This window comes from Elaeis guineensis, chromosome 3, assembly GCF_000442705.2.
Source record: "Elaeis guineensis isolate ETL-2024a chromosome 3, EG11, whole genome shotgun sequence".
In the NCBI taxonomy this organism is placed as follows: domain Eukaryota; kingdom Viridiplantae; phylum Streptophyta; class Magnoliopsida; order Arecales; family Arecaceae; genus Elaeis; species Elaeis guineensis.
Window position 1 is genome coordinate 119069578 of NC_025995.2, and position 20714 is coordinate 119090291.

The following is a 20714-nucleotide window of genomic DNA, read 5'->3' on the forward strand; positions in this document are numbered from 1 at the left end:
AGCTGAATGGTTGAATTAACAATATACACTTGTCTGGCTCTTCAATACATCTCTTCAAATCTTCATACTGGTATATTTCTTTAGAAATTCAGTTGGATGCATGTCATAAGGTAAAGCATGTTATATCCAAATTATACTGAATATTTATACTCCAAAATAATGATAGCATAATGAAAAGAAGCAAGAACAAAACATATTTTCATTTTTTCCAATACACGATGTCCCACCCATGCTTTTCCTTCAATATGCAATAGGTTTATATATTTGTCATGAATGAACTAGCACTAAGAATCTAATGCCATGATGTCAAGTAATTATATAAAAATGGCATATTATCCTATTTCTACACCAAGTTGAAAAGACGACACTATAAGACAAAACTACAAGCTCATGTAGACACTGTTCAACTAGTCCAAAGAAAAAAAGTACAGAAGAGCCATGACACGATTGAGAAAAACCAAGAACCCACAAGATCACTTGATAGGAATCAAAAGATCTTCTTTTTGAAGGAAAAAAACAATAAAGAAGGAAACATGTCAAGCCTCCATTTCTGCTAAATGACATATATAGGGCAGTTCTAAGTGTTGAAATTGATGATTGGTGCATGAACATTACATGATTATGCTCTAACAATATCCATGAACTGTCACAGCTACAGCCAACAATACGATCCGGCTTCATGAACAATATTATCGTCCATCCAACTACCACACCAAGTGCTTGCATCTCGACAATATAGTATGCCAAAGCTCAATATTCATTAACCAGAGAGCAGAGCTAGAAAAATTTATAGAAACTATTATAATAAAACTGAGACCCAAATAACATCCATGAAGCAAATTCCAATCTGATTCAATGATGCATTCCAGCTTATCATAGGAAATGAAAGATAAAAAGCAAAGCGAAGAGTAAATCTACTACTACAATTTCCACTGCATGTAAAATATGCACATGCCAAATAAATGCTTACCATATACATGCCATGTATACAAAAGCCAACCCCCAATTTTTGTGCAGGGCTTGGCACACATGACAAATGGACTACACTTCACACATTCATGGAAATAAGCATAACATCAATGCAGGGGTAGAATTACCCGCTTCCAACAAGTTCCAGACTAAAAGTCTGAATTAACAATATATCATGGTGATAGAAAACAGAAAAGACTTCTTACAAAGATGTTCATGCATGTGGAGTGATATGCTACAGTCTCACAACGTTGGAACAGCACTGCTCAGATTTTCAGTACCACCAACCATGCAAAAACATCGAATTTGTAAGTCCTCTTCATAACCATAACCTTAATGACACAAAATCCAGTAGCTGCATCATTGATCATTCTACAGCAGATAGAACTTGAATTGTGCCGAAAATCATCCAATTAACTTGCAACCGTATAAAAGCGCAGACATAATAAATATAAAAGATCATGACAATTCAAAAGCAAAATAAAAGGAAAAAAGAAAAACAAATAGACCTCAAGGTGCAGGCATCGAACCACCAACACAAGTCAGTGGATCGGCCTCTCAGAACCAATCTATCCTGCACATCTGACTAAGCTTCTCCTGCACTGAAGATGACATCCAGCCCTTTAGCGCCCTGTCCAACCCCACATACCTCAAAGACCGGCATTCCAGAACCGTATGCTCAACATCATCAGCAGAGATATTACAACAAGAAACTAACACCAGGATCTCCAATGACCCGTGGCCTGAGAATGATCGGATCCCCTCACCAGTGATCAGTTCGCAACCTGTCACATTCAACTTCACCAGATTCCTGCAGTTGCGAGCCACAGCAAAGAGCGTCACATCTGATAGATTAATGAGCCATGAGAAATCCAATCTCGTGAGACTATGAACTGCAGAAACGGCAACACCACCTACATCAGTAATTGCTGGGCCACACTCTGCCAGACTCAATTCCTGCAAACAAGACATCTCCGACAACATACAGACACCAGCATCTGTAATCTGATCGCATTCAGAGAGATCCAGTTTCCTTAGAGTTCTCGAGGACGATCCAATCGCCAAATAAGACAAGCCCGAATCTGTGACCAAGGCACATCCTTGGAGGCACAAGACTGTCAACGAGCTCAGCGTCCTAATCGCGCAGATCGCCTCATTGGTGATGCTATCACACCATGACAAATCAAGAACTGATAAATTCCTGGCATTCCTTGCTAGGGCAACAACACCAACATCTCCGATTCCTTTTCTCCTTCTTAGCGCGACATTCATCAGCCGCGGGCACCCGGCAGCGACGGCACGCAACCCATTATCGCTGACATCATCCAATGCCAAGTCCTCGAATTCTCGAACCACCGTGAGGTTTAGATGGACATTCAGGTTAAGGGTTCGGAGGTTGGGGCACGTTCTTGCCAAGATCTCAAGGCTGAAATCAGGAATTCTCTTGCCGGTCTCGAGGGTTACCAGATTCGGGAACCTTGGGAGGAAAGAAGGCATGGTTGCAGGTTCGAGGACTCGAAGATAAGTGCGGGTGAGGCCCTCCACCCTCGTCCACTGCTTCGAGACCTCCGAACAAGATTTGCGGTCTGTCCTATCGGTGATCCTCTTCATCACCAGCCCTAGCACGTCGTCCCCCAGCCTCTCCATCAATAAAACCTCACTCTTGAAACCCCAGGATAATGGAACAGTGGAGAAAGATCGAAACCTTGAGGTTTCCCCACCCCCCGAAACACCTCGATCTGATCTAGGGTTGAAGAATTCACGGGGCGAGGGAGCGAGCCAAGCCGTTAGTTTCGGGATCTTTCAGACCACGACATGTTTATGAGCGAAACCGCCGGCTTGGTTTCGGGATGCTCCATAGATGGACCGTACCTTGGGCGGTCCGACCTCCCAAGGTGGACCCGGGCTGAAACTGACCCGGCCCGCCTTTTGAAAGGCCCATCTGTTCGTAGAAAGTAGCGAGCCATTTTTCCCACCTTTTAATCTATTTTTCTTCCTTAATCCAGAGTAGGAAAACGAAGCAGTCCAAAACTTCAACTTGACGTCACATGACACATTCTGTTACAATAAAATACTTGTCGAAATTATTATAATTTACATTTCGGAACCTTTGCATAAGAAAGAAGTCCTAGGGAGGGAGCCAGTGCTTTTGATTTGTGACAAAAGAAAGCATTAGTAATTTGTTATTGTATTCATATTATCACAACCCCTCGATGGTTTAATCAATTCAATTGTGGAATAAGCGAGCATGCATTGTTTTGTTTTTTTTTAAATGTAGGTGTTAAAACATCGGCTTGTTTGCAGAAGTACGAAATGTACACAAGTAAGGTTGCCTCACAGAAGTTAGTGCCATAACTTTCTACACAAGAAAAACCATTTCCGTAACTTGGTTGCCCTGTTGAAAAGAGAAATTATAGATCAGAATTTTTGATAGCCAACTCAGATTCTTCATCTATCACCCTAGGTTGCACCAAAAAGAAGTGAAGGATCATTTACATATTCTCAGCTGATAGAATCCATCCATTAGCTGATATAAAGAAAATGGCAGATGCACAAAGGGATGGAATTTCTCCAAAATGAGACCTCTGCTGGGCTCAGACTATCCAGTTTCATCAAAACAATAGACAGACAGCTAAATGAAATGCAGCTATGATTTTATTAAATCCATCAGAGTTTGGGAAACGTGGGGCATTGAGAACATCGCAACTAACAATGATACCAAGCAGTTCAACTTTATAACAATGTGTATGTCCTTCTATATTGAAATCCATTGAGCAGCCCTCTTTATCATTTTGCTAAAATGACTTTCAAGCCTCTAGAACCAACAGTTCCCTCAAATTTTTTATGCGATTATGCTCAGATCAGCAGGCTACCACTAAATCTTCCAAGATGAACTACATGTTTCATTTGCACTAGAAATAACATGCTACTTGGGAGATTGTCTTTACCAATAGGTTTCAGAAAAGTCAAGTCTCCATTATTAACACATCGAGCAATTCTACGAAGTTTACCTTCATCACTGTTTCTGGCCTTCAACATGCAGCACGGAAAGATCACCAAAAATACTTCATATCATCTCCCATTAGTCAGTAGGCTTCCTACTCTGTGACATGTTGAAAGAACCAACTTAATAAACCAGTGTAATTTAGTAGGTTGCAACTACAAAGTCCAGGTAGTGTTTGACACAATGACTCAGCAATTTTCGTCCCACACGTTGACCAGCAAGCAATTGAACTCGACAGAGTCAAATAATGCATCACCTACCGCCAAGACAATTTGTTATGGTAAGAGACGTTCTTGAGTTTCTCAGCACTCCAAGTTTTTTATTTCTAGGTATTTCTGTGCAAATTTAGAAACATAAAGGTACATTAAGCCTGCATCAACATAATGTGTGGATTTTTATTGCTAAGTGTCCTCAAAGCACATAGATCTTAAAATATACTTTAAAGACCTTACCTGTACATGGTGGCTTTGAGAATAGATGTAAGCTCAATGAATGCATATAATCAGATAAAGTACTTCCTTTTCAAGCTCAATGAATGCATATAATCAGATAAAGTTCTCCCTTTTAAAGCACAACATTATACTGGATCCATCATCCTCAAGATTGCATACATGCTAGTGAATCAACTAAAGTTACTAAGTATGGCCTAAACCATAATTAGCAAGAGGTTATGTGCAACCAGTAATTTTAACATTTATTTCCAACATGATGAAGCTTTGTGATTTTATTGCTGATTGAATTTTTAGATTTTGTTGTTTTGGATTATCTCCATACCGCTTCTAATTTGATGACAGCATTCTGACATTTTGTTTGTTGCATGTGGCTAATTCTGTCAGTGTCATGAAATTTTCACTTACATATACCAGCTTTTTGTGTGTGTGTGTGTTGTAGGATAAGTACATTATACATTCCTTGTATAGAAACATCCACGAGCAAAACTGAGCAATGGAAGCGAAGTCCCATAGTGTAACCCCAGTAGATGTTTTTCTCTTATGAACTTCATAGGAACTTTTCTACAAATATCTTTTTCCTTCTCCAGTTCTTATGGAATGCCGTTATTTAAAATACATCAAATTGTATTAACAATAAAAAGTTTCTGATTTACTAAATCAATCTGTGATATATTCTCATAACTGGAATCCCCCATCTCCAAAGTCACCATACTAGGAATTTTAATATGGATCTAGAATAAAGAAATCCATGAAAACAAAGATAATGCAGGTAAAAGAACATGATGAAACAAGCAGTTGCACTAATAATAAGTTGGGCTATTATGACCATATACGGTACCAAAGGCATCACTATGGTGAAGAAAGCTGTAACGCTTCCTACTTCAAAAAGTTGTACACCGGGAATTATAGCACAAATTATAGGACTGAATAACTTGTAGAAAAATAACAAAGATAAATATGTTGTAACTAGTTACCAGATGTTCTACAATTTTATAGATCGCAGGCTAGAACAAAAGGTGCCTTATGAATTCAGACAACAGCATATCACATGAAAACTTAGAATTGATTTTTTTTTTTTTTTTTGAAGAATGAAATTGTCTTTGTTTTAAATCCTAATGCCCCGCCAAGAACAAGACATCAGAAAATTTTTTTAAAAAACAAGGACAAGAAAAATACTAAAATCATATGATATATGACAAATAAGATGGCAAGTGAAACTGAAATAAGTATAAATGCACCTAATAAGATGAAACTATAAAATCGCACATCTGAAAAATAGTGCCAAAATCAAAAGGCTTGGATGAAAATCTAGTTGCTATGCACTTGCAACTGCTCTTCATGGACCTTGACAACGTGCTAGACTGGTGAACAGAAGCCATACATCCCAATTATTTCTATGATGTTAAGCAATAAGCCTTATTTCCTCCTTTCCCGATAACTTCATGATCTTTGTTATTATTTACTGAATAAGTATGTTGCAGTCTATGCAATGGAGAAATACTTTTGAATAAAAGATCAACTAACTAGTGTTTAAAACCGATAAAATCAGCAAAAACTGATAAACCAGTGCATGCAATCCTAAATCAGCAACCTTGCTGATTGATTTTTTTTTGCCAGATCTAAATAAATTATGAATAACAAAAAGCATATTAGACTGCAGGTTAACTTTTATAGACTTCAGGGAAAGTCACAAAATTCTGTTGCTTCAGGAGATGGCAGCCAGGGCAAACGGCATTAAGCCTTAATCGTAGGCAATGCAATGTGTTCATTCTGAGTTTGCCGGTCGACAGAGCAAGAAGCATCTACTTTGCAATGAATCCTGAAAGGGAACTGACCAAATATTAAAATAATACATGAATACCACCCAAGAGCATCAAACTACCTTGACAAGCTCAAATTTTATGACTACAGAAAAAATCCAGACAAGCTGTTCGTTAACTGCCAGAATAAAACCTCGGGACCCCCGAAGCTACTTCAAAGCTCAAATTACCATTTGGAGGTAGCCAAACAAATAGTCTGTGCTGCCACATGCATTACAAGATGGTCGAAAGCTTCTAGTAAGATAGCAGTGATTATATTTTATATTCCAAAAGTAGATTATTGCTGAAGAAGCTTTAGCAATGCAACCTTTATGTTTTATCTCTAATTCATGGCTGAATGTATATTTCTCCATCTTCTAAGAATTATAAGAAGTTTGTGTTTGGTCCTGCAACAAGAATTTTTCATTAAGGTGAATCTGACTAGCTCTCCACTAGCTTGGCAAGCAATGTTGTATGTCACCTTCTTGTATGGACGACAGCCAACTAGTATGCAATATTTGAACAAGTAAACCAATACATCCTAGATTTAATCATGGAGCTGCTTTATCCACAATATTGTAGGTCAATGAGAAAACTGATGGGATTTTGACAAAATAGAGACATAACAAAGGTTCCTAGTCGAAGGCTCAGGGCTCAAGATAATTGCTAGAAGTTAGCTAAAATATGTGATGTGTGATAATTTTAATAGCAAGGCCTTGGTTAAAGACACTAAGGAACATGAGTTCTCAAAATTTGTTGAATGACACCAGTGATGTAGGAGGAAAGAAAACAAATTACAAGATGGACTCATGCTAAAGAAGGAAGAGTTTATGGTGTTGATATTTGCGAAGCCCAATTGTTTATAATCTGAGCTACAGAAAATATCCTTTCAAACATATACTTAGTCATCTAGGTGGATGTAATATATGATTCTTAATGTAACATAACATGTTGTAGGAGGATATCAGCATAGCATAGCTTAGCTTCCAAAATGACAAATAGGTCTAATTTATAGTTTTATTAGTTTTGTCCACTGCAATGCACATGAGGGAAATTGAAAATATAAACATGTGAAGATGAATTTTCTAAATGTCAGTAGTTGCATTACACTCGTGTGTTGACAATAGTCGATCATCAGAGTTGTTAGCATAGAAATTTTTGTTTTTTATACTAAATACTCCAAGAATCAAATACATTATGAAAAATGGTTGACCCGATCAAAGCAACCATCATTAGTGAAAGATATGCATGCATTATCCTACCCAAAAAAAAAAAGGAAATAGGTTAAATTGGTAACATTTTGTCACTCATTTATTGTTCCCATGATTACAATCTGGCACATTGCTCCTCCGTGTTGTAAATCATTCTAGAGTTCATAGACACCTTTCACATAAGAAGGTTTCAAAGGCTTAAGTCCCATTATTGAAGCCAAGGATTTGAGTACTAGTACCAGTAACCATACGACAACCTTATTGGTATGGTATTGATGCAGGCCGAGATCAAAATGTGCCCAAGAACAAATTATCAGGGCCCAAAAAGCTTCTGATGGTGACATTGCACCTGAGAACCCTACCAACAATGCACCATCCACCATTAGAAGGCATCTGATAGTAGCAGCCTACTGTCCGAAGGATTCACACCTCCAAATCCCAGGCAAATGATGGTACTCCTCCTCACCATCAGATCATCTGAAGGCAATTGAAAGGCAACTAACTGCAGATAGATCACCATTGCTCCTAGAAGGCCAAGCAACGAGATTACTTAGTCTAGTTAGCTTAGGAGTTGTTTTTCTTATTCCTTACGGACTCTTGGGGTACCTAGATATTCCGGGCATTGTAGGAAACCCCATAGCCTATAAATATGCCCTCTTGTACTTAGCTTTGAATGTTGAAAAATTATTAAAGCTTCTTTTATGGGTACACTTTGGTGTTCTCTTTCAACATGGAAAACTCTGCACAACCCTCACGGATTCTATTTCTAGGAATCAGCAAAGCAGCTAGTTGGTGGAGTCCTTAGTCATGGAGCATCTCGAAGGCGTTAGTTGGATGAGCACTTAGCGACAATGAGGCCTTCTTCGTAGCAAGAAGCTGCTGGTCATCCTTTCTTGTAATTTCTTTCTTAGCATTATGCCCTTAGCCTTTAGTTTTCAAATTGATAATTGCTTTCAATTATATTTACTTTTATTGCATAACCTGCTTTAGTCTTTTGCTGGTACTCTGAAGTTTGCACTAGGCCCCTACCCTGCATCAGGTACATTATGGGTTGGCAAAGTATGACACCATATTGACACATGATGCAACTATCGGTGACGACATACAGAAGTGCATACAATGTGTCCGGTATCACACTCACACAAGGGGCATGCCTAAACTGGTAGCTTACTGGTACATTATGGTACAATTTATACACGCAGTCACTTCTTTTTTTTGGTAAAAAATGCATGCAGTCACTTAAACCCTGGATTACAATAACTACACCAACTAATGCTCATTCTATCTCCTATTTTGAAGTTTCATTACAGTAAATGCTAAATATTTTATGAATAATAAATAGCTAATCAACTATTACCAGAATATACCCTGTTAACCTATCTCAAAGATAAGCCGAACAATCAACCACCTCCTCTCTATATTTTTGGAATTAAACAAGCAATTAAAAACAACATCCATGAGATTCCACCATACTAAATTCAGACATTTCCAATTTAAACACATATATTAATATTGCTACTCGAATGTTTGAGAACAACTCACTTTGACAACGACATCACTAGAAATCTGTAGATGCATGAATATGCCTTCATCTCAAATCTTCCCATTTAATACAGCATCAAGAAACTGCCTGCAAAATCAATCGAGGGTTTGAAAGCATATCCCAAGAAAAGAAGCCATGGTAGTGGCCACTGGATTTAGAATCTAGATGTCCTGAATGTGTTCATATTCAGGCACTAGCAGACGAGGAGCCTAACAAAGAGAATCTGGTCAAGGTTCTCTATACGATCATCATTGTCATCATTTTGTTCCATACAATCCATACTGGTGCGGACACCAGAGCCATCAAAAATCGGCAACATAATTTAAGTTCGATTTGGATCGAAGAAGCCTCATTAAATTGATTCTACTTCAGTTATTTATTTTCAGTCAATAAATTTTAATGCATTTGGCTTTGGGTCCATAGGGCCATACTTGGATTTGTCCACGTCACCTTTGGAGCCACCACTCTCCACATGCCAAGAGAAGAATATGCATGCCAGCATATGCCGTGCTCATGCCAAGTTGTGTCAAGCATCAAGCACCCACATGAAATTCCATTTCTTCCTTAGAATTCCTTAAGAGTTCTTGGCTACTTACTTATTTTGTTGAAGGCTGATTTCTTTCCTATGGTAGATTATAATGCTTTACTTTTTTGTGGAGGGTTGATTTCTTCCTTGTAAAAATAAGAGATTCCTAAACAAATAGGACCCTTAGAGTCCTATATAAATCCTTGTATCTTTCATGAAAGAAAACAATGAATGATTTTACAAACTCCACAAATACTTGTGTCAATCGCTCCGAGAGGGAGAGGGTGTGAGACCCAAAATCGCCCCACAAGGGGAGGGTGTGAGGCCCACTTTCTATCCTATTCCTTCTACTTAAGATTCAGTGTTTCTGCGACTATGATCGACTCCACCAACTACCCACGCAAGCCTATTCCGTCAAGAGAAGATCTATCTCCTCCAGAATTTTCATCTGCCGTGCTGAGAGAATGAGTGATTTCTTATTCTACAGATCATATGCTGTCAAGGACCTTCGTTCCTTAACAGTTGATCTTTGATTATTATTATTATTTTTTTTTATCCGATGTTGGTAAAGACCTAGTTCTTTATCGATGGATCTGTTTGGTTAAAAGATTAAGAGCCCTAATCAGAGTAGTTTCTTAACTACCACGATCCGGATTCTTATCATCTTCTTGGATTTTCTCACGGGTTTAATGTTTTATTTTCTCTCGTTCCATTCTTATTTCTTTTTTTTGCATCTACTCGTGAGCATGTTTAATTTCTGCTATCTGTTTATGAAATTTTCTATTACTAATTGTTTACTGATCTCTCGAATGGCATTCGTCTGTATCATTTAGATTGATCTCGCTTTAGTCTCGTATCAATCAATCACGCCTCCTGAGCAGAGTATAGGCAACTATACTGTCTGTCCTGGGAATAATGAGCCCCTGGCCGGACGTGATTTGTTGTTGATGAACAGAAGAGAGCTTGATTATTAGGATTGATTTTCTTTTTAGAATTGTCCCGCATCAATTTGGTATCAGAGCAGGTTGATTAGGGCTTTAGTTTAAATTCAGCAATTTAAATTTTTGCAAGTTAAATTTTCGCACTCTAAATTTCGTACTTTACTTTCAAGCATTTTAATTTTATTGCACCTTATTTCTGCATTTTAGAGTTGCATGACCACTAGATCAGGTACCTGGTACCAACATCCTACTTCCCCACCCAACACCAATATGGATCCCAATATAGCAGCCATCATTAATGCTCTGACTGAAAAGTTTGATGATATGAAAAATTTTATGAAAGCCATGGATGAGAGAATAGTGGTATTAGAAGAAGCTAGGCAGAAACAACCTGAACCTGAGTCTCTCCGACTACCTATAGGACAAAGAGGTAGGAATCTAGAACTTGATCGACCTATAGGGGCACGTCCGCACCATAACCAGTTCGATCAAGATGAGCATATTCTTAGGAATGTGAAAGTCGAAGCCCCAAGTTTTGATGGTTGTCTAGATCCGAGAGAGTACCTAGATTGGGAATCAGGTATGGACCACCATTTTGGATGGTATGAAATGTCTGAAGCAAGGAGAGTTAGATTTGCTAGGATGAAATTGATGAGGCAAGCCCGACTTTATTGGGAAAGTGTAGAGCGTCTTCTCAATCAGAGAAGACAAGATCCGATAGAAACCTGGGATGAGATGAAAGAAAAACTCAGAGAGAAGTACCTCCCCACCTCTTACCAACAAAGACTTTTAGATCAATGGCAGAGGCTTACTCAAGGGAATAGATCAGTCACCGAGTATATCATGAGATTTGATGAATACCTCATGAGATGTGGAGTAGCCGAAGATAGAGTTGTTACCTTATCTCGATTTAGAGCTGGATTACGAGAGGATATTCAGCGTGAGCTCTTTCTGCGAGAGGTAACCACGTTGGAACAAGCTTATCAACTTGCCTTAGATTTTGAAAGATTTTCTAGATATTCAACTCCCCGTCGTCCTGAACCCATCCGAGTAACCCCTTCTGGATCGAGACCTAATATTAATCAAACTCCTAGTAACAGACCTCCACTTACAAATCCTATTGGGAGAAAAGAAGATAAAGGAAAAGGAGCTATAGGAGAGTTATCAAAAGGAAGTAGTTCTCGATCTCATTGCTTCAAGTGCCATGGTTACGGTCACTTTGCTGCACAATGCCCCAACCGATCATTATTCGTAGAAGAATTAGAAGGAGAAACTCTAGAAAATATTGAGGAGGAAGTTTATGAAGCTGATCCAGATTTAGCCGAGCAATTTGAGAGTACTGAGGACATCCTAGGTTATGCCACACCTGAGTCAGACCTTAGGCTTGGAGTCGTTAGGTATGTCCTAGCCCAAACTAAGGAAAGTGAAGACTGGCGTAGGACCTCTATTTTCCATACCTTCATAAAATTTGGCGATAAAATTTGTAAGGTGATCATTGATAGCGGTAGCTGTATCAACGCCATCTCCACCGACACGGTTAAGCGATTAGGATTAACTCCTATAGATCATCCTAGTCCATACCGTGTGTCTTGGATTGATTCCTCCTCTATTCCCATCAAATTTAGATGTCGTGTGCCCATCCAGCTTCATTCCTATCAGGATCATGTGTGGTGCGATGTCTTACCCATGGAAGTCGGAAGTATCATATTAGGTCGGCCTTGGCTATTCGACAATGATGTTACGATTTATGGCCGTACCAACTCCTGCAGCTTTACTCATCAGGGTAAGAAGATCACGATTAATCCTTCCCCACCTAAGGCTACTAATAGAAAGATAGGCGATGGACCAAAAGAAAATCTTAAGAAGAAAAGCCTCAATCTGATAGGTGCTAAAGAATTAGAGACGATCATGAGTGAAGGATCACCAGTTTGGATGCTTGTTGCTAGAGAAGTTCGTGAGGATTCTAAGGTGGATTATCCTAAGGAAGTAGCTAGCCTTCTTGCTGAGTTTCATGATGTCTTTCCTGAGGATCTTCCAGATTACTTACCGCCTATGAGAAACATTCAACATGCCATTGATTTAGTTCCTGGATCTACCCTACCCAACTTGCCCCACTATAGGTTGAACCCTAATGAGCATGCTGAGCTACAAAGACAAGTTGGAGAGCTGATAAAAAAAAGATTTGTGAGGGAGAGTTTGAGTCCTTGCGCGGTTCCTGCACTACTGACTCCAAAGAAGGATGGTACATGGAGGATGTGCATAGATAGCCGTGCCATTAATAAGATCACCATTAAGTACCGCTTTCCCATTCCTAGGTTAGATGACATGTTAGATATGATGGCCGGATCCACTATCTTTTCTAAGATCGATCTTAAGAGTGGTTACCATCAAGTAAGGATTAGACCGGGAGATGAGTGGAAAACTGCTTTCAAGACAAAAAATGGTTTATATGAGTGGATGGTGATGCCATTTGGATTATCTAATGCCCCTAGTACCTTCATGAGGTTGATGACCCAAGTACTACGACCATTTATAGGAGTATTTGTAGTCGCATATTTTGATGACATTTTGATCTATAGTCGAACTAGGGAAGACCACTTAGATCACCTCCAAAGAGTGTGTCAAGTTCTTAAAACAGAAAGCTTGTATGCTAATCCTAAGAAGTGCGCTTTTATGACAGACCATATCATCTTTTTAGGTTTTGTTGTTACCCCCAATGGTGTATCTGCTGATCCTGAAAAGATTAGAGCAATAGTTGAGTGGCCGGTGCCCAAGAGTGTGCATGACGTGCGGAGTTTTCATGGATTAGCAACTTTTTATCGTAGGTTCATAAAAGGGTTTAGCACCATAGTCGCTCCCATCACTGACTGCATTAGAAAGGAAAATTTTGAATGGACTAGGGCAGCCAATAGAGCCTTTCTAGACATTAAGGACAAGATGACTCATGCCCCAATCTTACGTCTCCCTGATTTTTCTAAGGTTTTTGAAGTAGCGTGCGATGCGTCAGGAGTTGGGATTGGTGGTGTCCTTAGTCAAGAAGGTCATCCGGTAGCATACTTTAGCGAGAAACTTAACGATTCTAAACTCAAGTATTCTACCTATGATAAGGAGTTTTATGCGGTAATTCAAGCTTTAAGATATTGGAGGCATTACCTGCTACCGCAAGAATTTGTTTTGTACTCTGATCATGAGGCCCTTAGATTCCTGAATTCTCAAAAGAAATTGAATCATAGACACGGTAGGTGGGTCGAGTTTTTGCAAGCCTATACTTTTGTTTTGAAACACCGTGCAGGTGTAGAGAATCGTGCTGCTGATGCCCTGAGTCGTCGTCATACTTTGCTGTCCACCATTAGTATAGAAGTTGTTGGTTTTGATAAGATTAAAGAAAATTATGAGGAGTGTCCAGATTTTGGTGACATACTTACCGCTTTACGTAAGGGGCCATCTAGAGAACGTAGTGAATATACCCTTCAGGATGGTTACCTATTTAGAGAAACTAGGCTGTGTATCCCCCGTACATCTTTGAGAGATTTTTTAGTTTGGGAATTACATGCTGGAGGATTAGCTGGACACTTTGGTAGGAATAAAACTATAGAGTTGGTAGAAGCCCAGTTCTTTTGGCCAAGCTTGAAAAGAGATGTCGTCCGAATTGTTGCCCAATGTAGAACATGTGCCGTGGCCAAGCAGAGAAAACAAAACACCGGCTTATATACACCCTTACCTATACCAGACTGTCCTTGGCAAGATGTTAGTATGGATTTTGTTTTGGGATTACCTAGGACAGCCAGGAAGCATGATTCCATTCTAGTGGTTGTAGATAGATTTTCAAAAATGGCCCATTTCTTGCCCTGTTGCCAAACGTCTGATGCGTCGAAAGTTGCAAGGATATACTTTGATGAGATTGTTAGACTACATGGATTGCCTAAAACCATTGTTTCTGATAGGGATGTTAGATTTATGAGCTACTTTTGGAAAACCCTATGGCATCTTTTAGGCACAAAACTAAAGTTTTCTTCTGCCTATCATCCGCAAACAGACGGTCAGACCGAAGTGGTTAATAAGAGTCTTGAAAATCTTTTGCGTTGCTTGATTGGGGAACATATGGGTAACTGGGATCTTTTGCTGCCCCGAGCCGAATTTGCATATAATAGCTCTGTTAATAGGTCCATTGGCATGAGTCCTTTTGAAGTAGTTCATGGATATCAACCTAGAAAACCAATAGACCTCATCCCACTACCCATGCATGCTAGGATTTTCGAATCTGCAGAGTCATTTGCACAGCATGTCAAGAGTCTACATAAAGAGATCAGTAAAAAAATTAGTATGAGTAATAAAGTTTATAAACAGAATGCAGATTCTCATCGACGTGTTCAAGAGTTTGCAGAGGGAGACTATGTGATGGTTCGATTGAGGCCTGAACGGTTTCCTCCCGGAACCGTGAAGAAGTTACATGCCCGAGGAGCAGGTCCATTTAAGATCATAAAGAAAATCGGATCAAATGCGTATGTTGTGGACCTACCTTCTGATTTTGGAATTAGCTCTACTTTTAACATTACAGATCTTGTCGCCTATAAAAAACCAACTCGGATACCTAGTGAGCCATTTGAGCCTGAACCAACCTTTGAGAGCGAACCTATCCCTGAGTGTCCACCAGCCAAAATGTCAGCAAAACACGATCAGATTGAGAGAATTTTGGATGAGCAGATCCTTTCCACCCGGAGTCGAGGCTATCAGCGGTATCTGGTCAGATGGCGAGGTCGACCGGAGTCTGAAGATACCTGGATCACTCAAGAAGAGCTGCAACGCATTGATCCCGATCTACTTGAGCGTCACCAGAGCGAAATCGACCCACACTCGACAGGGTCGAGTTTTTCCCACCTCGGGAGAATTGGTGCGGACACCAGAGCCATCAAAAATCGGCAACATAATTTAAGTTCGATTTGGATCGAAGAAGCCTCATTAAATTGATTCTACTTCAGTTATTTATTTTCAGTTAATAAATTTTAATGCATTTGGCTTTGGGTCCATAGGGCCATACTTGGATTTGTCCATGTCACCTTTGGAGCCACCACTCTCCACATGCCAAGAGAAGAATATGCATGCCAGCATATGCCGTGCTCATGCCAAGTTGTGTCAAGCATCAAGCACCCACATGAAATTCCATTTCTTCCTTAGAATTCCTTAAGAGTTCTTGGCTACTTACTTATTTTGTTGAAGGCTGATTTCTTTCCTATGGTAGATTATAATGCTTTACTTTTTTGTGGAGGGTTGATTTCTTCCTTGTAAAAATAAGAGATTCCTAAACAAATAGGACCCTTAGAGTCCTATATAAATCCTTGTATCTTTCATGAAAGAAAACAATGAATGATTTTACAAACTCCACAAATACTTGTGTCAATCGCTCCGAGAGGGAGAGGGTGTGAGACCCAAAATCGCCCCACAAGGGGAGGGTGTGAGGTCCACTTTCTATCCTATTCCTTCTACTTAAGATTCAGTGTTTCTGCGACTATGATCGACTCCACCAACTACCCACGCAAGCCTATTCCGTCAAGAGAAGATCTGTCTCCTCCAGAATTTTCATCTGTCGTGCTGAGAGAATGAGTGATTTCTTATTCTACAGATCATATGCTGTCAAGGACCTTCGTTCCTTAACAGTTGATCTTTGATTATTATTATTATTTTTTTTTATCCGATGTTGGTAAAGACCTAGTTCTTTATCGATGGATCTGTTTGGTTAAAAGATTAAGAGCCCTAATCAGAGTAGTTTCTTAACTACCACGATCCGGATTCTTATCATCTTCTTGGATTTTCTCACGGGTTTAATGTTTTATTTTCTCTCGTTCCATTCTTATTTCTTTTTTTGCATCTACTCGTGAGCATGTTTAATTTCTGCTATCTGTTTATGAAATTTTCTATTACTAATTGTTTACTGATCTCTCGAATGGCATTCGTCTGTATCATTTAGATTGATCTCGCTTTAGTCTCGTATCAATCAATCACGCCTCCTGAGCAGAGTATAGGCAACTATACTGTCTGTCCTGGGAATAATGAGCCCCTGGCCGGACGTGATTTGTTATTGATGAACAGAAGAGAGCTTGATTATTAGGATTGATTTTCTTTTTAGAATTGTCCCGCATCACATACCTAAGGATCCCATCCAATCATTAGAAGGGTCTATCGAGCTCAATGCTGGGAAGCACTGCTGAGTTTGTGCTTTGAGATGTATATTGCATCATCTTTCTACCTTAAGGCCATGGCCTGAGCTTCGCTAATGGAAACAATCTCATGTCCCCTTGACACATCAAAGGAAGTGAGTTGAGGGGAAGAGTGGAGAGAAAGAAAATGAAAGAGAAGGCTAGTGACAAGATGAGTTAAACACATTTACTTGTAAACTTTCCTCCCGACATGGCATAAACCATTCTGGATTTTATGTATACCTTTCACATGAGATTTTCATATCAATCGAGTCCTTAATTTGTATCAGTATTGAGCAATCACCATTGAGTATTTGCTTAGATGTTATCACCCTTGCCATTTGAGCATGGGGGCAAAGGTTTAATTTTGGTTTGAGTCAAACCTCCAAGATGGTGAGCATAGGGTAGAAAAGGTGGGGATTAGCCCATCCTAATCTGAAAAAAAAGAAAAATCAGTATCGAGCAGTCAACAATAAGATATATCTGAAATATTAGTTCTCATTATTTTGGTGAATTTTCACTGATATATCATGATATGTTTGTTGATATGATACGAACATGTCGTTTGAGATTTCTAAATCAGTTGCTTAGGTACTTCTTTATCTAAGCTCTTGACAACACTTCCTTAATCTATCTCCCTCCTACACTTACCTCCTTGATCGTTCAATTTAAAATTTTTAGATTTTTATTCTTGGCCTAGATAAATCTATATCTTCGTTCACCTTCATATTGGCAATCCACAAAGATGATCATGAGGGATAGAACAACAAGCGGCCATGTCCCCCACTCCACGCCACCTCTACAAAAAATAGTTTCAATGATAATTGATGATAAATTAATTTATGGATTTAAATGAACTATATATCAATATCAGAACATATTTTTGAATATACATTGCATCTATCATGGTAGCATATCTTGGAATGGCCCTTTTTATATGATACTGAATCCTTGTCAAATAAGGAATAAATCTCTTAATTGTTACTCACCAAATCATATATATTCTCCACTCTCACAAACCCTATATCTTCTCAATTTTCTACTGATCATATGTTATTATTTTCTCCTAGTCTTTCTTCTTAACATTCAGGTATCGGATACTGGTATACAACAACAATATGAAGTTTTCAAATAAAACCATCCATTTGTCTCCCTTCTATAATTTTTCTATCATGGAAGTGAGGCTTGGTCATGCTTATCATTTTATACAATAGTAATATATGGGAGGCCTAGTATGATCTGTCTAGTTATTATAACAATTGCTTCAACAATATGAGATACATGATTATTTTACGAAAAGCTTTTTGACATTAAATTACTTTAGAAAAAGTTACACAAAATGTCGACCTATCATGATGGTACATATACATTAATAACAAAGTAGTTCATTTTCATGAAAGTGAATGAGCTTGTGGAACTGATTGAAAATCTTTTTTGAATTGATCAAGGGCTTGTATTATAAAATTAAATAACTCAAATGAATTTAGCAAAGCCATAATTAGATGGAATGCTTATTAATGAAATATGGTGATAATTAACTAAAGACTTATCATCTTTTAATAACCACTACATTAGAGCCATATGGGAACATAGTCTAAAAACTGGTGAGTCGACTCAAATCTCAATAGAGTTAACTCGACTCAACAAGTTTTCGAGCCCTTGGTAGGAGATTTGAAGCTCAGTCCAGTCATTTGACTCAATTGAGTCATGAGCACTAACTACAATCCATTTCAATACCCAAAATTTTCACATTTTCTATCAAAGCAAATCATTCAAGGGTGTTTTTTAGTATATATAGTATAAAAATATAACAATACAAATGGAATGTGAAGGTTCGGGGTTTCTACTTGTCACGCTCACCTAGCACTTAACGCCAATGCATATACAATAGTTGATAACATGTCCAATAGTTATCAGTGGTGTATTTTAGTTTCTTTATTTTAATTATTGTATGAATATATGGATTCTATGCACAATAAATTATATGTCTCTATTTTGTCCTTAAAAATTAGTATTCAAATATATATGTTTAATTATAAATTTATATATTGATTCTTGAGGTTCAAGATTCTTTGGGTACTTGACTGAGTCTTTGAATCAACTTGACTCGGCTGACTTTCAAGTAGAGTTGAGTTGAGTCAAGTTTTTGGGTTTTCAGACTATGCACCGGAATAATCCTAGATCAGCCCTGGTGAGCATGGAATTCAAGATGAAAAACTTGCTTTCACATAAATTCGGTTTCAAGGTCTTAGATCATTTTTTAAAGCAATTCTAGAAATTAATTCTCATTCTATTTTCTATGGGAATACTTGCTGTATATAATCTGCGAATCACAAACCATTTAATCGATTGCTACCAGCACATACCCTGTTAACAAATCTAAAAGGATAAAGATAAACAATCACCACCTCCTTTCCACATATACATTCCATATCCAGAATTCAACAAGCATATCAAAACAGAATCCAAGAAATCCCTCCATATGAAAAGGATATCGATTCAACGGAACTTAATTATCACCAGAATGTTCAAGAATAACTCACTTTCTCACAGCTGCAGCATGGTGTATATGGGGGACGCAAGAATGCGGGATAATCTCGAACTTTCGCCATTAATACATGCACAAACGCGGGACCGTCTCGAACCTTCCAAATTAAAGGTATCATTCAAGAAATTTTCTATAAAAGCAGGCTAGGGTTTGGAAGCATACCACAACAAGTCAACGCCGCATCGAGTCCGACCTACTATTTCCGGAATCCAGAAGAACCCTAATGTCGTCCATGTCCGGGCACCGGCACGCCCGGAGCCCGCCGGAGGGTGTCCGACCGGGACCCTCAGCGCCACCGATGCCATGCTGTCCCATACCACCCCTACCTAAAGATCCCGCCACACACGGGGCATTTCCGGTCGCTGCAACATCAAATAACCACAATCTGGTGGCCGGAAACCTGGTGATAAGAAAATGAAGGCGTCAAAAGCCGAGGGTAGAGGAGGGGCCGAGGAGGGTGTTCCAGGTGATGAGTATTGAGAAGGACAGGACCAAATTCATGGGGGAAGAGAACACCGTGAACAGAAGCCGAGCTCGATCGTCAGGGAATCTTGGGGTGGAGGAAACCGTGCCCGGGGACGGTGAAGAGATTAATTAGTTTGTGGTTTCTTATTTTATTTTCTGTCCCCCCTGGGATACGGTAGTGTAGCGGCACAAAGGCGCTTTTGACTAATGCAAGCTGAATGAAAGACTTTGTTGTCAACACCTTGGTGATTTCCAAACAGCCGATGCTTTATTTTTGATGTCCTTGCAATTTGCAAGCGCTTCCTGTTTCAAGGATAGTTTTTCTAAAGAATGTTGCGTGAGGACATGGATACTCTCTGTCTTCTTAATCCGCATTATCATGGTTAACAAGAGTGAATAAATAATAATTAGAAAATGACGATAACTACTAGATGAAAAAGACTGACACGTACTGGATAAATCTATATTAGTTGGATTCTACCGATTGTCAAGAGCATGATGAGAGTTTTCTCACATTTTGTGGTAACAACCTCTAACAACTCATCAACAAATATAAGAAACCACTCTGGACATTACTCATAAGCCCACCCGTTTTGAAATGCACCGTGATTAGTTTTTGAAGCCAGAGAGGATGATCAGGTACCTGCACATGTGAGGCAGTGTGATTTATTGAAGTGATGAAACATTTGAAGAGTGACCATGGTCGTAGCATCCAAATTTCCAGAATAATTTGTTATACCCTGAACTTTTTATTTTCATATATTTCTCTAACATTATTTATGTCATAGAACAATTACTGAAAGAGTATTGTTAGGATATACCAACTGACTCTGTATGCCGACTTACCCTTGGATCGATCCGACCGATACCCGACTCTACCGACCGGACCGACGGACGACTCCGACAACAACTCCGACAGACGACTGCCGACAAAGGCTGCCAACAATATCCGACCAAAGATATGTCGGCGGAACAGACTCATACTGTTCCCGACCGGCTGAGCGGCCGAACCCGTACCACCGACTCACTGTCGGAGGTGGCAGCCGACGTCCGACTTTCGCA

General features: G+C 39.1%; 1 protein-coding gene across 8 annotated transcripts; it reads right to left on the minus strand.

The window, feature by feature from the left end:
• Window positions 1-1329: 1329 nt before the first annotated feature.
• On the minus strand, window positions 1330-20453 carry LOC105040549 (uncharacterized). 8 transcript variants are annotated; one of them, XM_073254625.1, is made up of 6 exons: window positions 19350-20453; window positions 19183-19284; window positions 8978-9065; window positions 4234-6244; window positions 3981-4072; window positions 1330-3027 (listed from the first exon to the last, which is right to left on the minus strand). In XM_073254625.1, exon 6 carries the CDS (start codon window positions 2614-2616, stop codon window positions 1528-1530), a length of 1089 nt encoding a protein of 362 aa, XP_073110726.1. In that variant the 5' UTR covers window positions 2617-3027; window positions 3981-4072; window positions 4234-6244; window positions 8978-9065; window positions 19183-19284; window positions 19350-20453; the 3' UTR covers window positions 1330-1527. The 8 variants fall into 8 exon arrangements, with proteins under 8 accessions (XP_073110726.1, XP_073110722.1, XP_073110724.1 ...); XM_073254621.1 differs by having other exon boundaries at window positions 1330-6244; window positions 19350-19587; window positions 19704-20453; XM_073254623.1 differs by having other exon boundaries at window positions 1330-6244; window positions 19350-19587; window positions 19680-20453.
• Window positions 20454-20714: the final 261 nt, after the last annotated feature.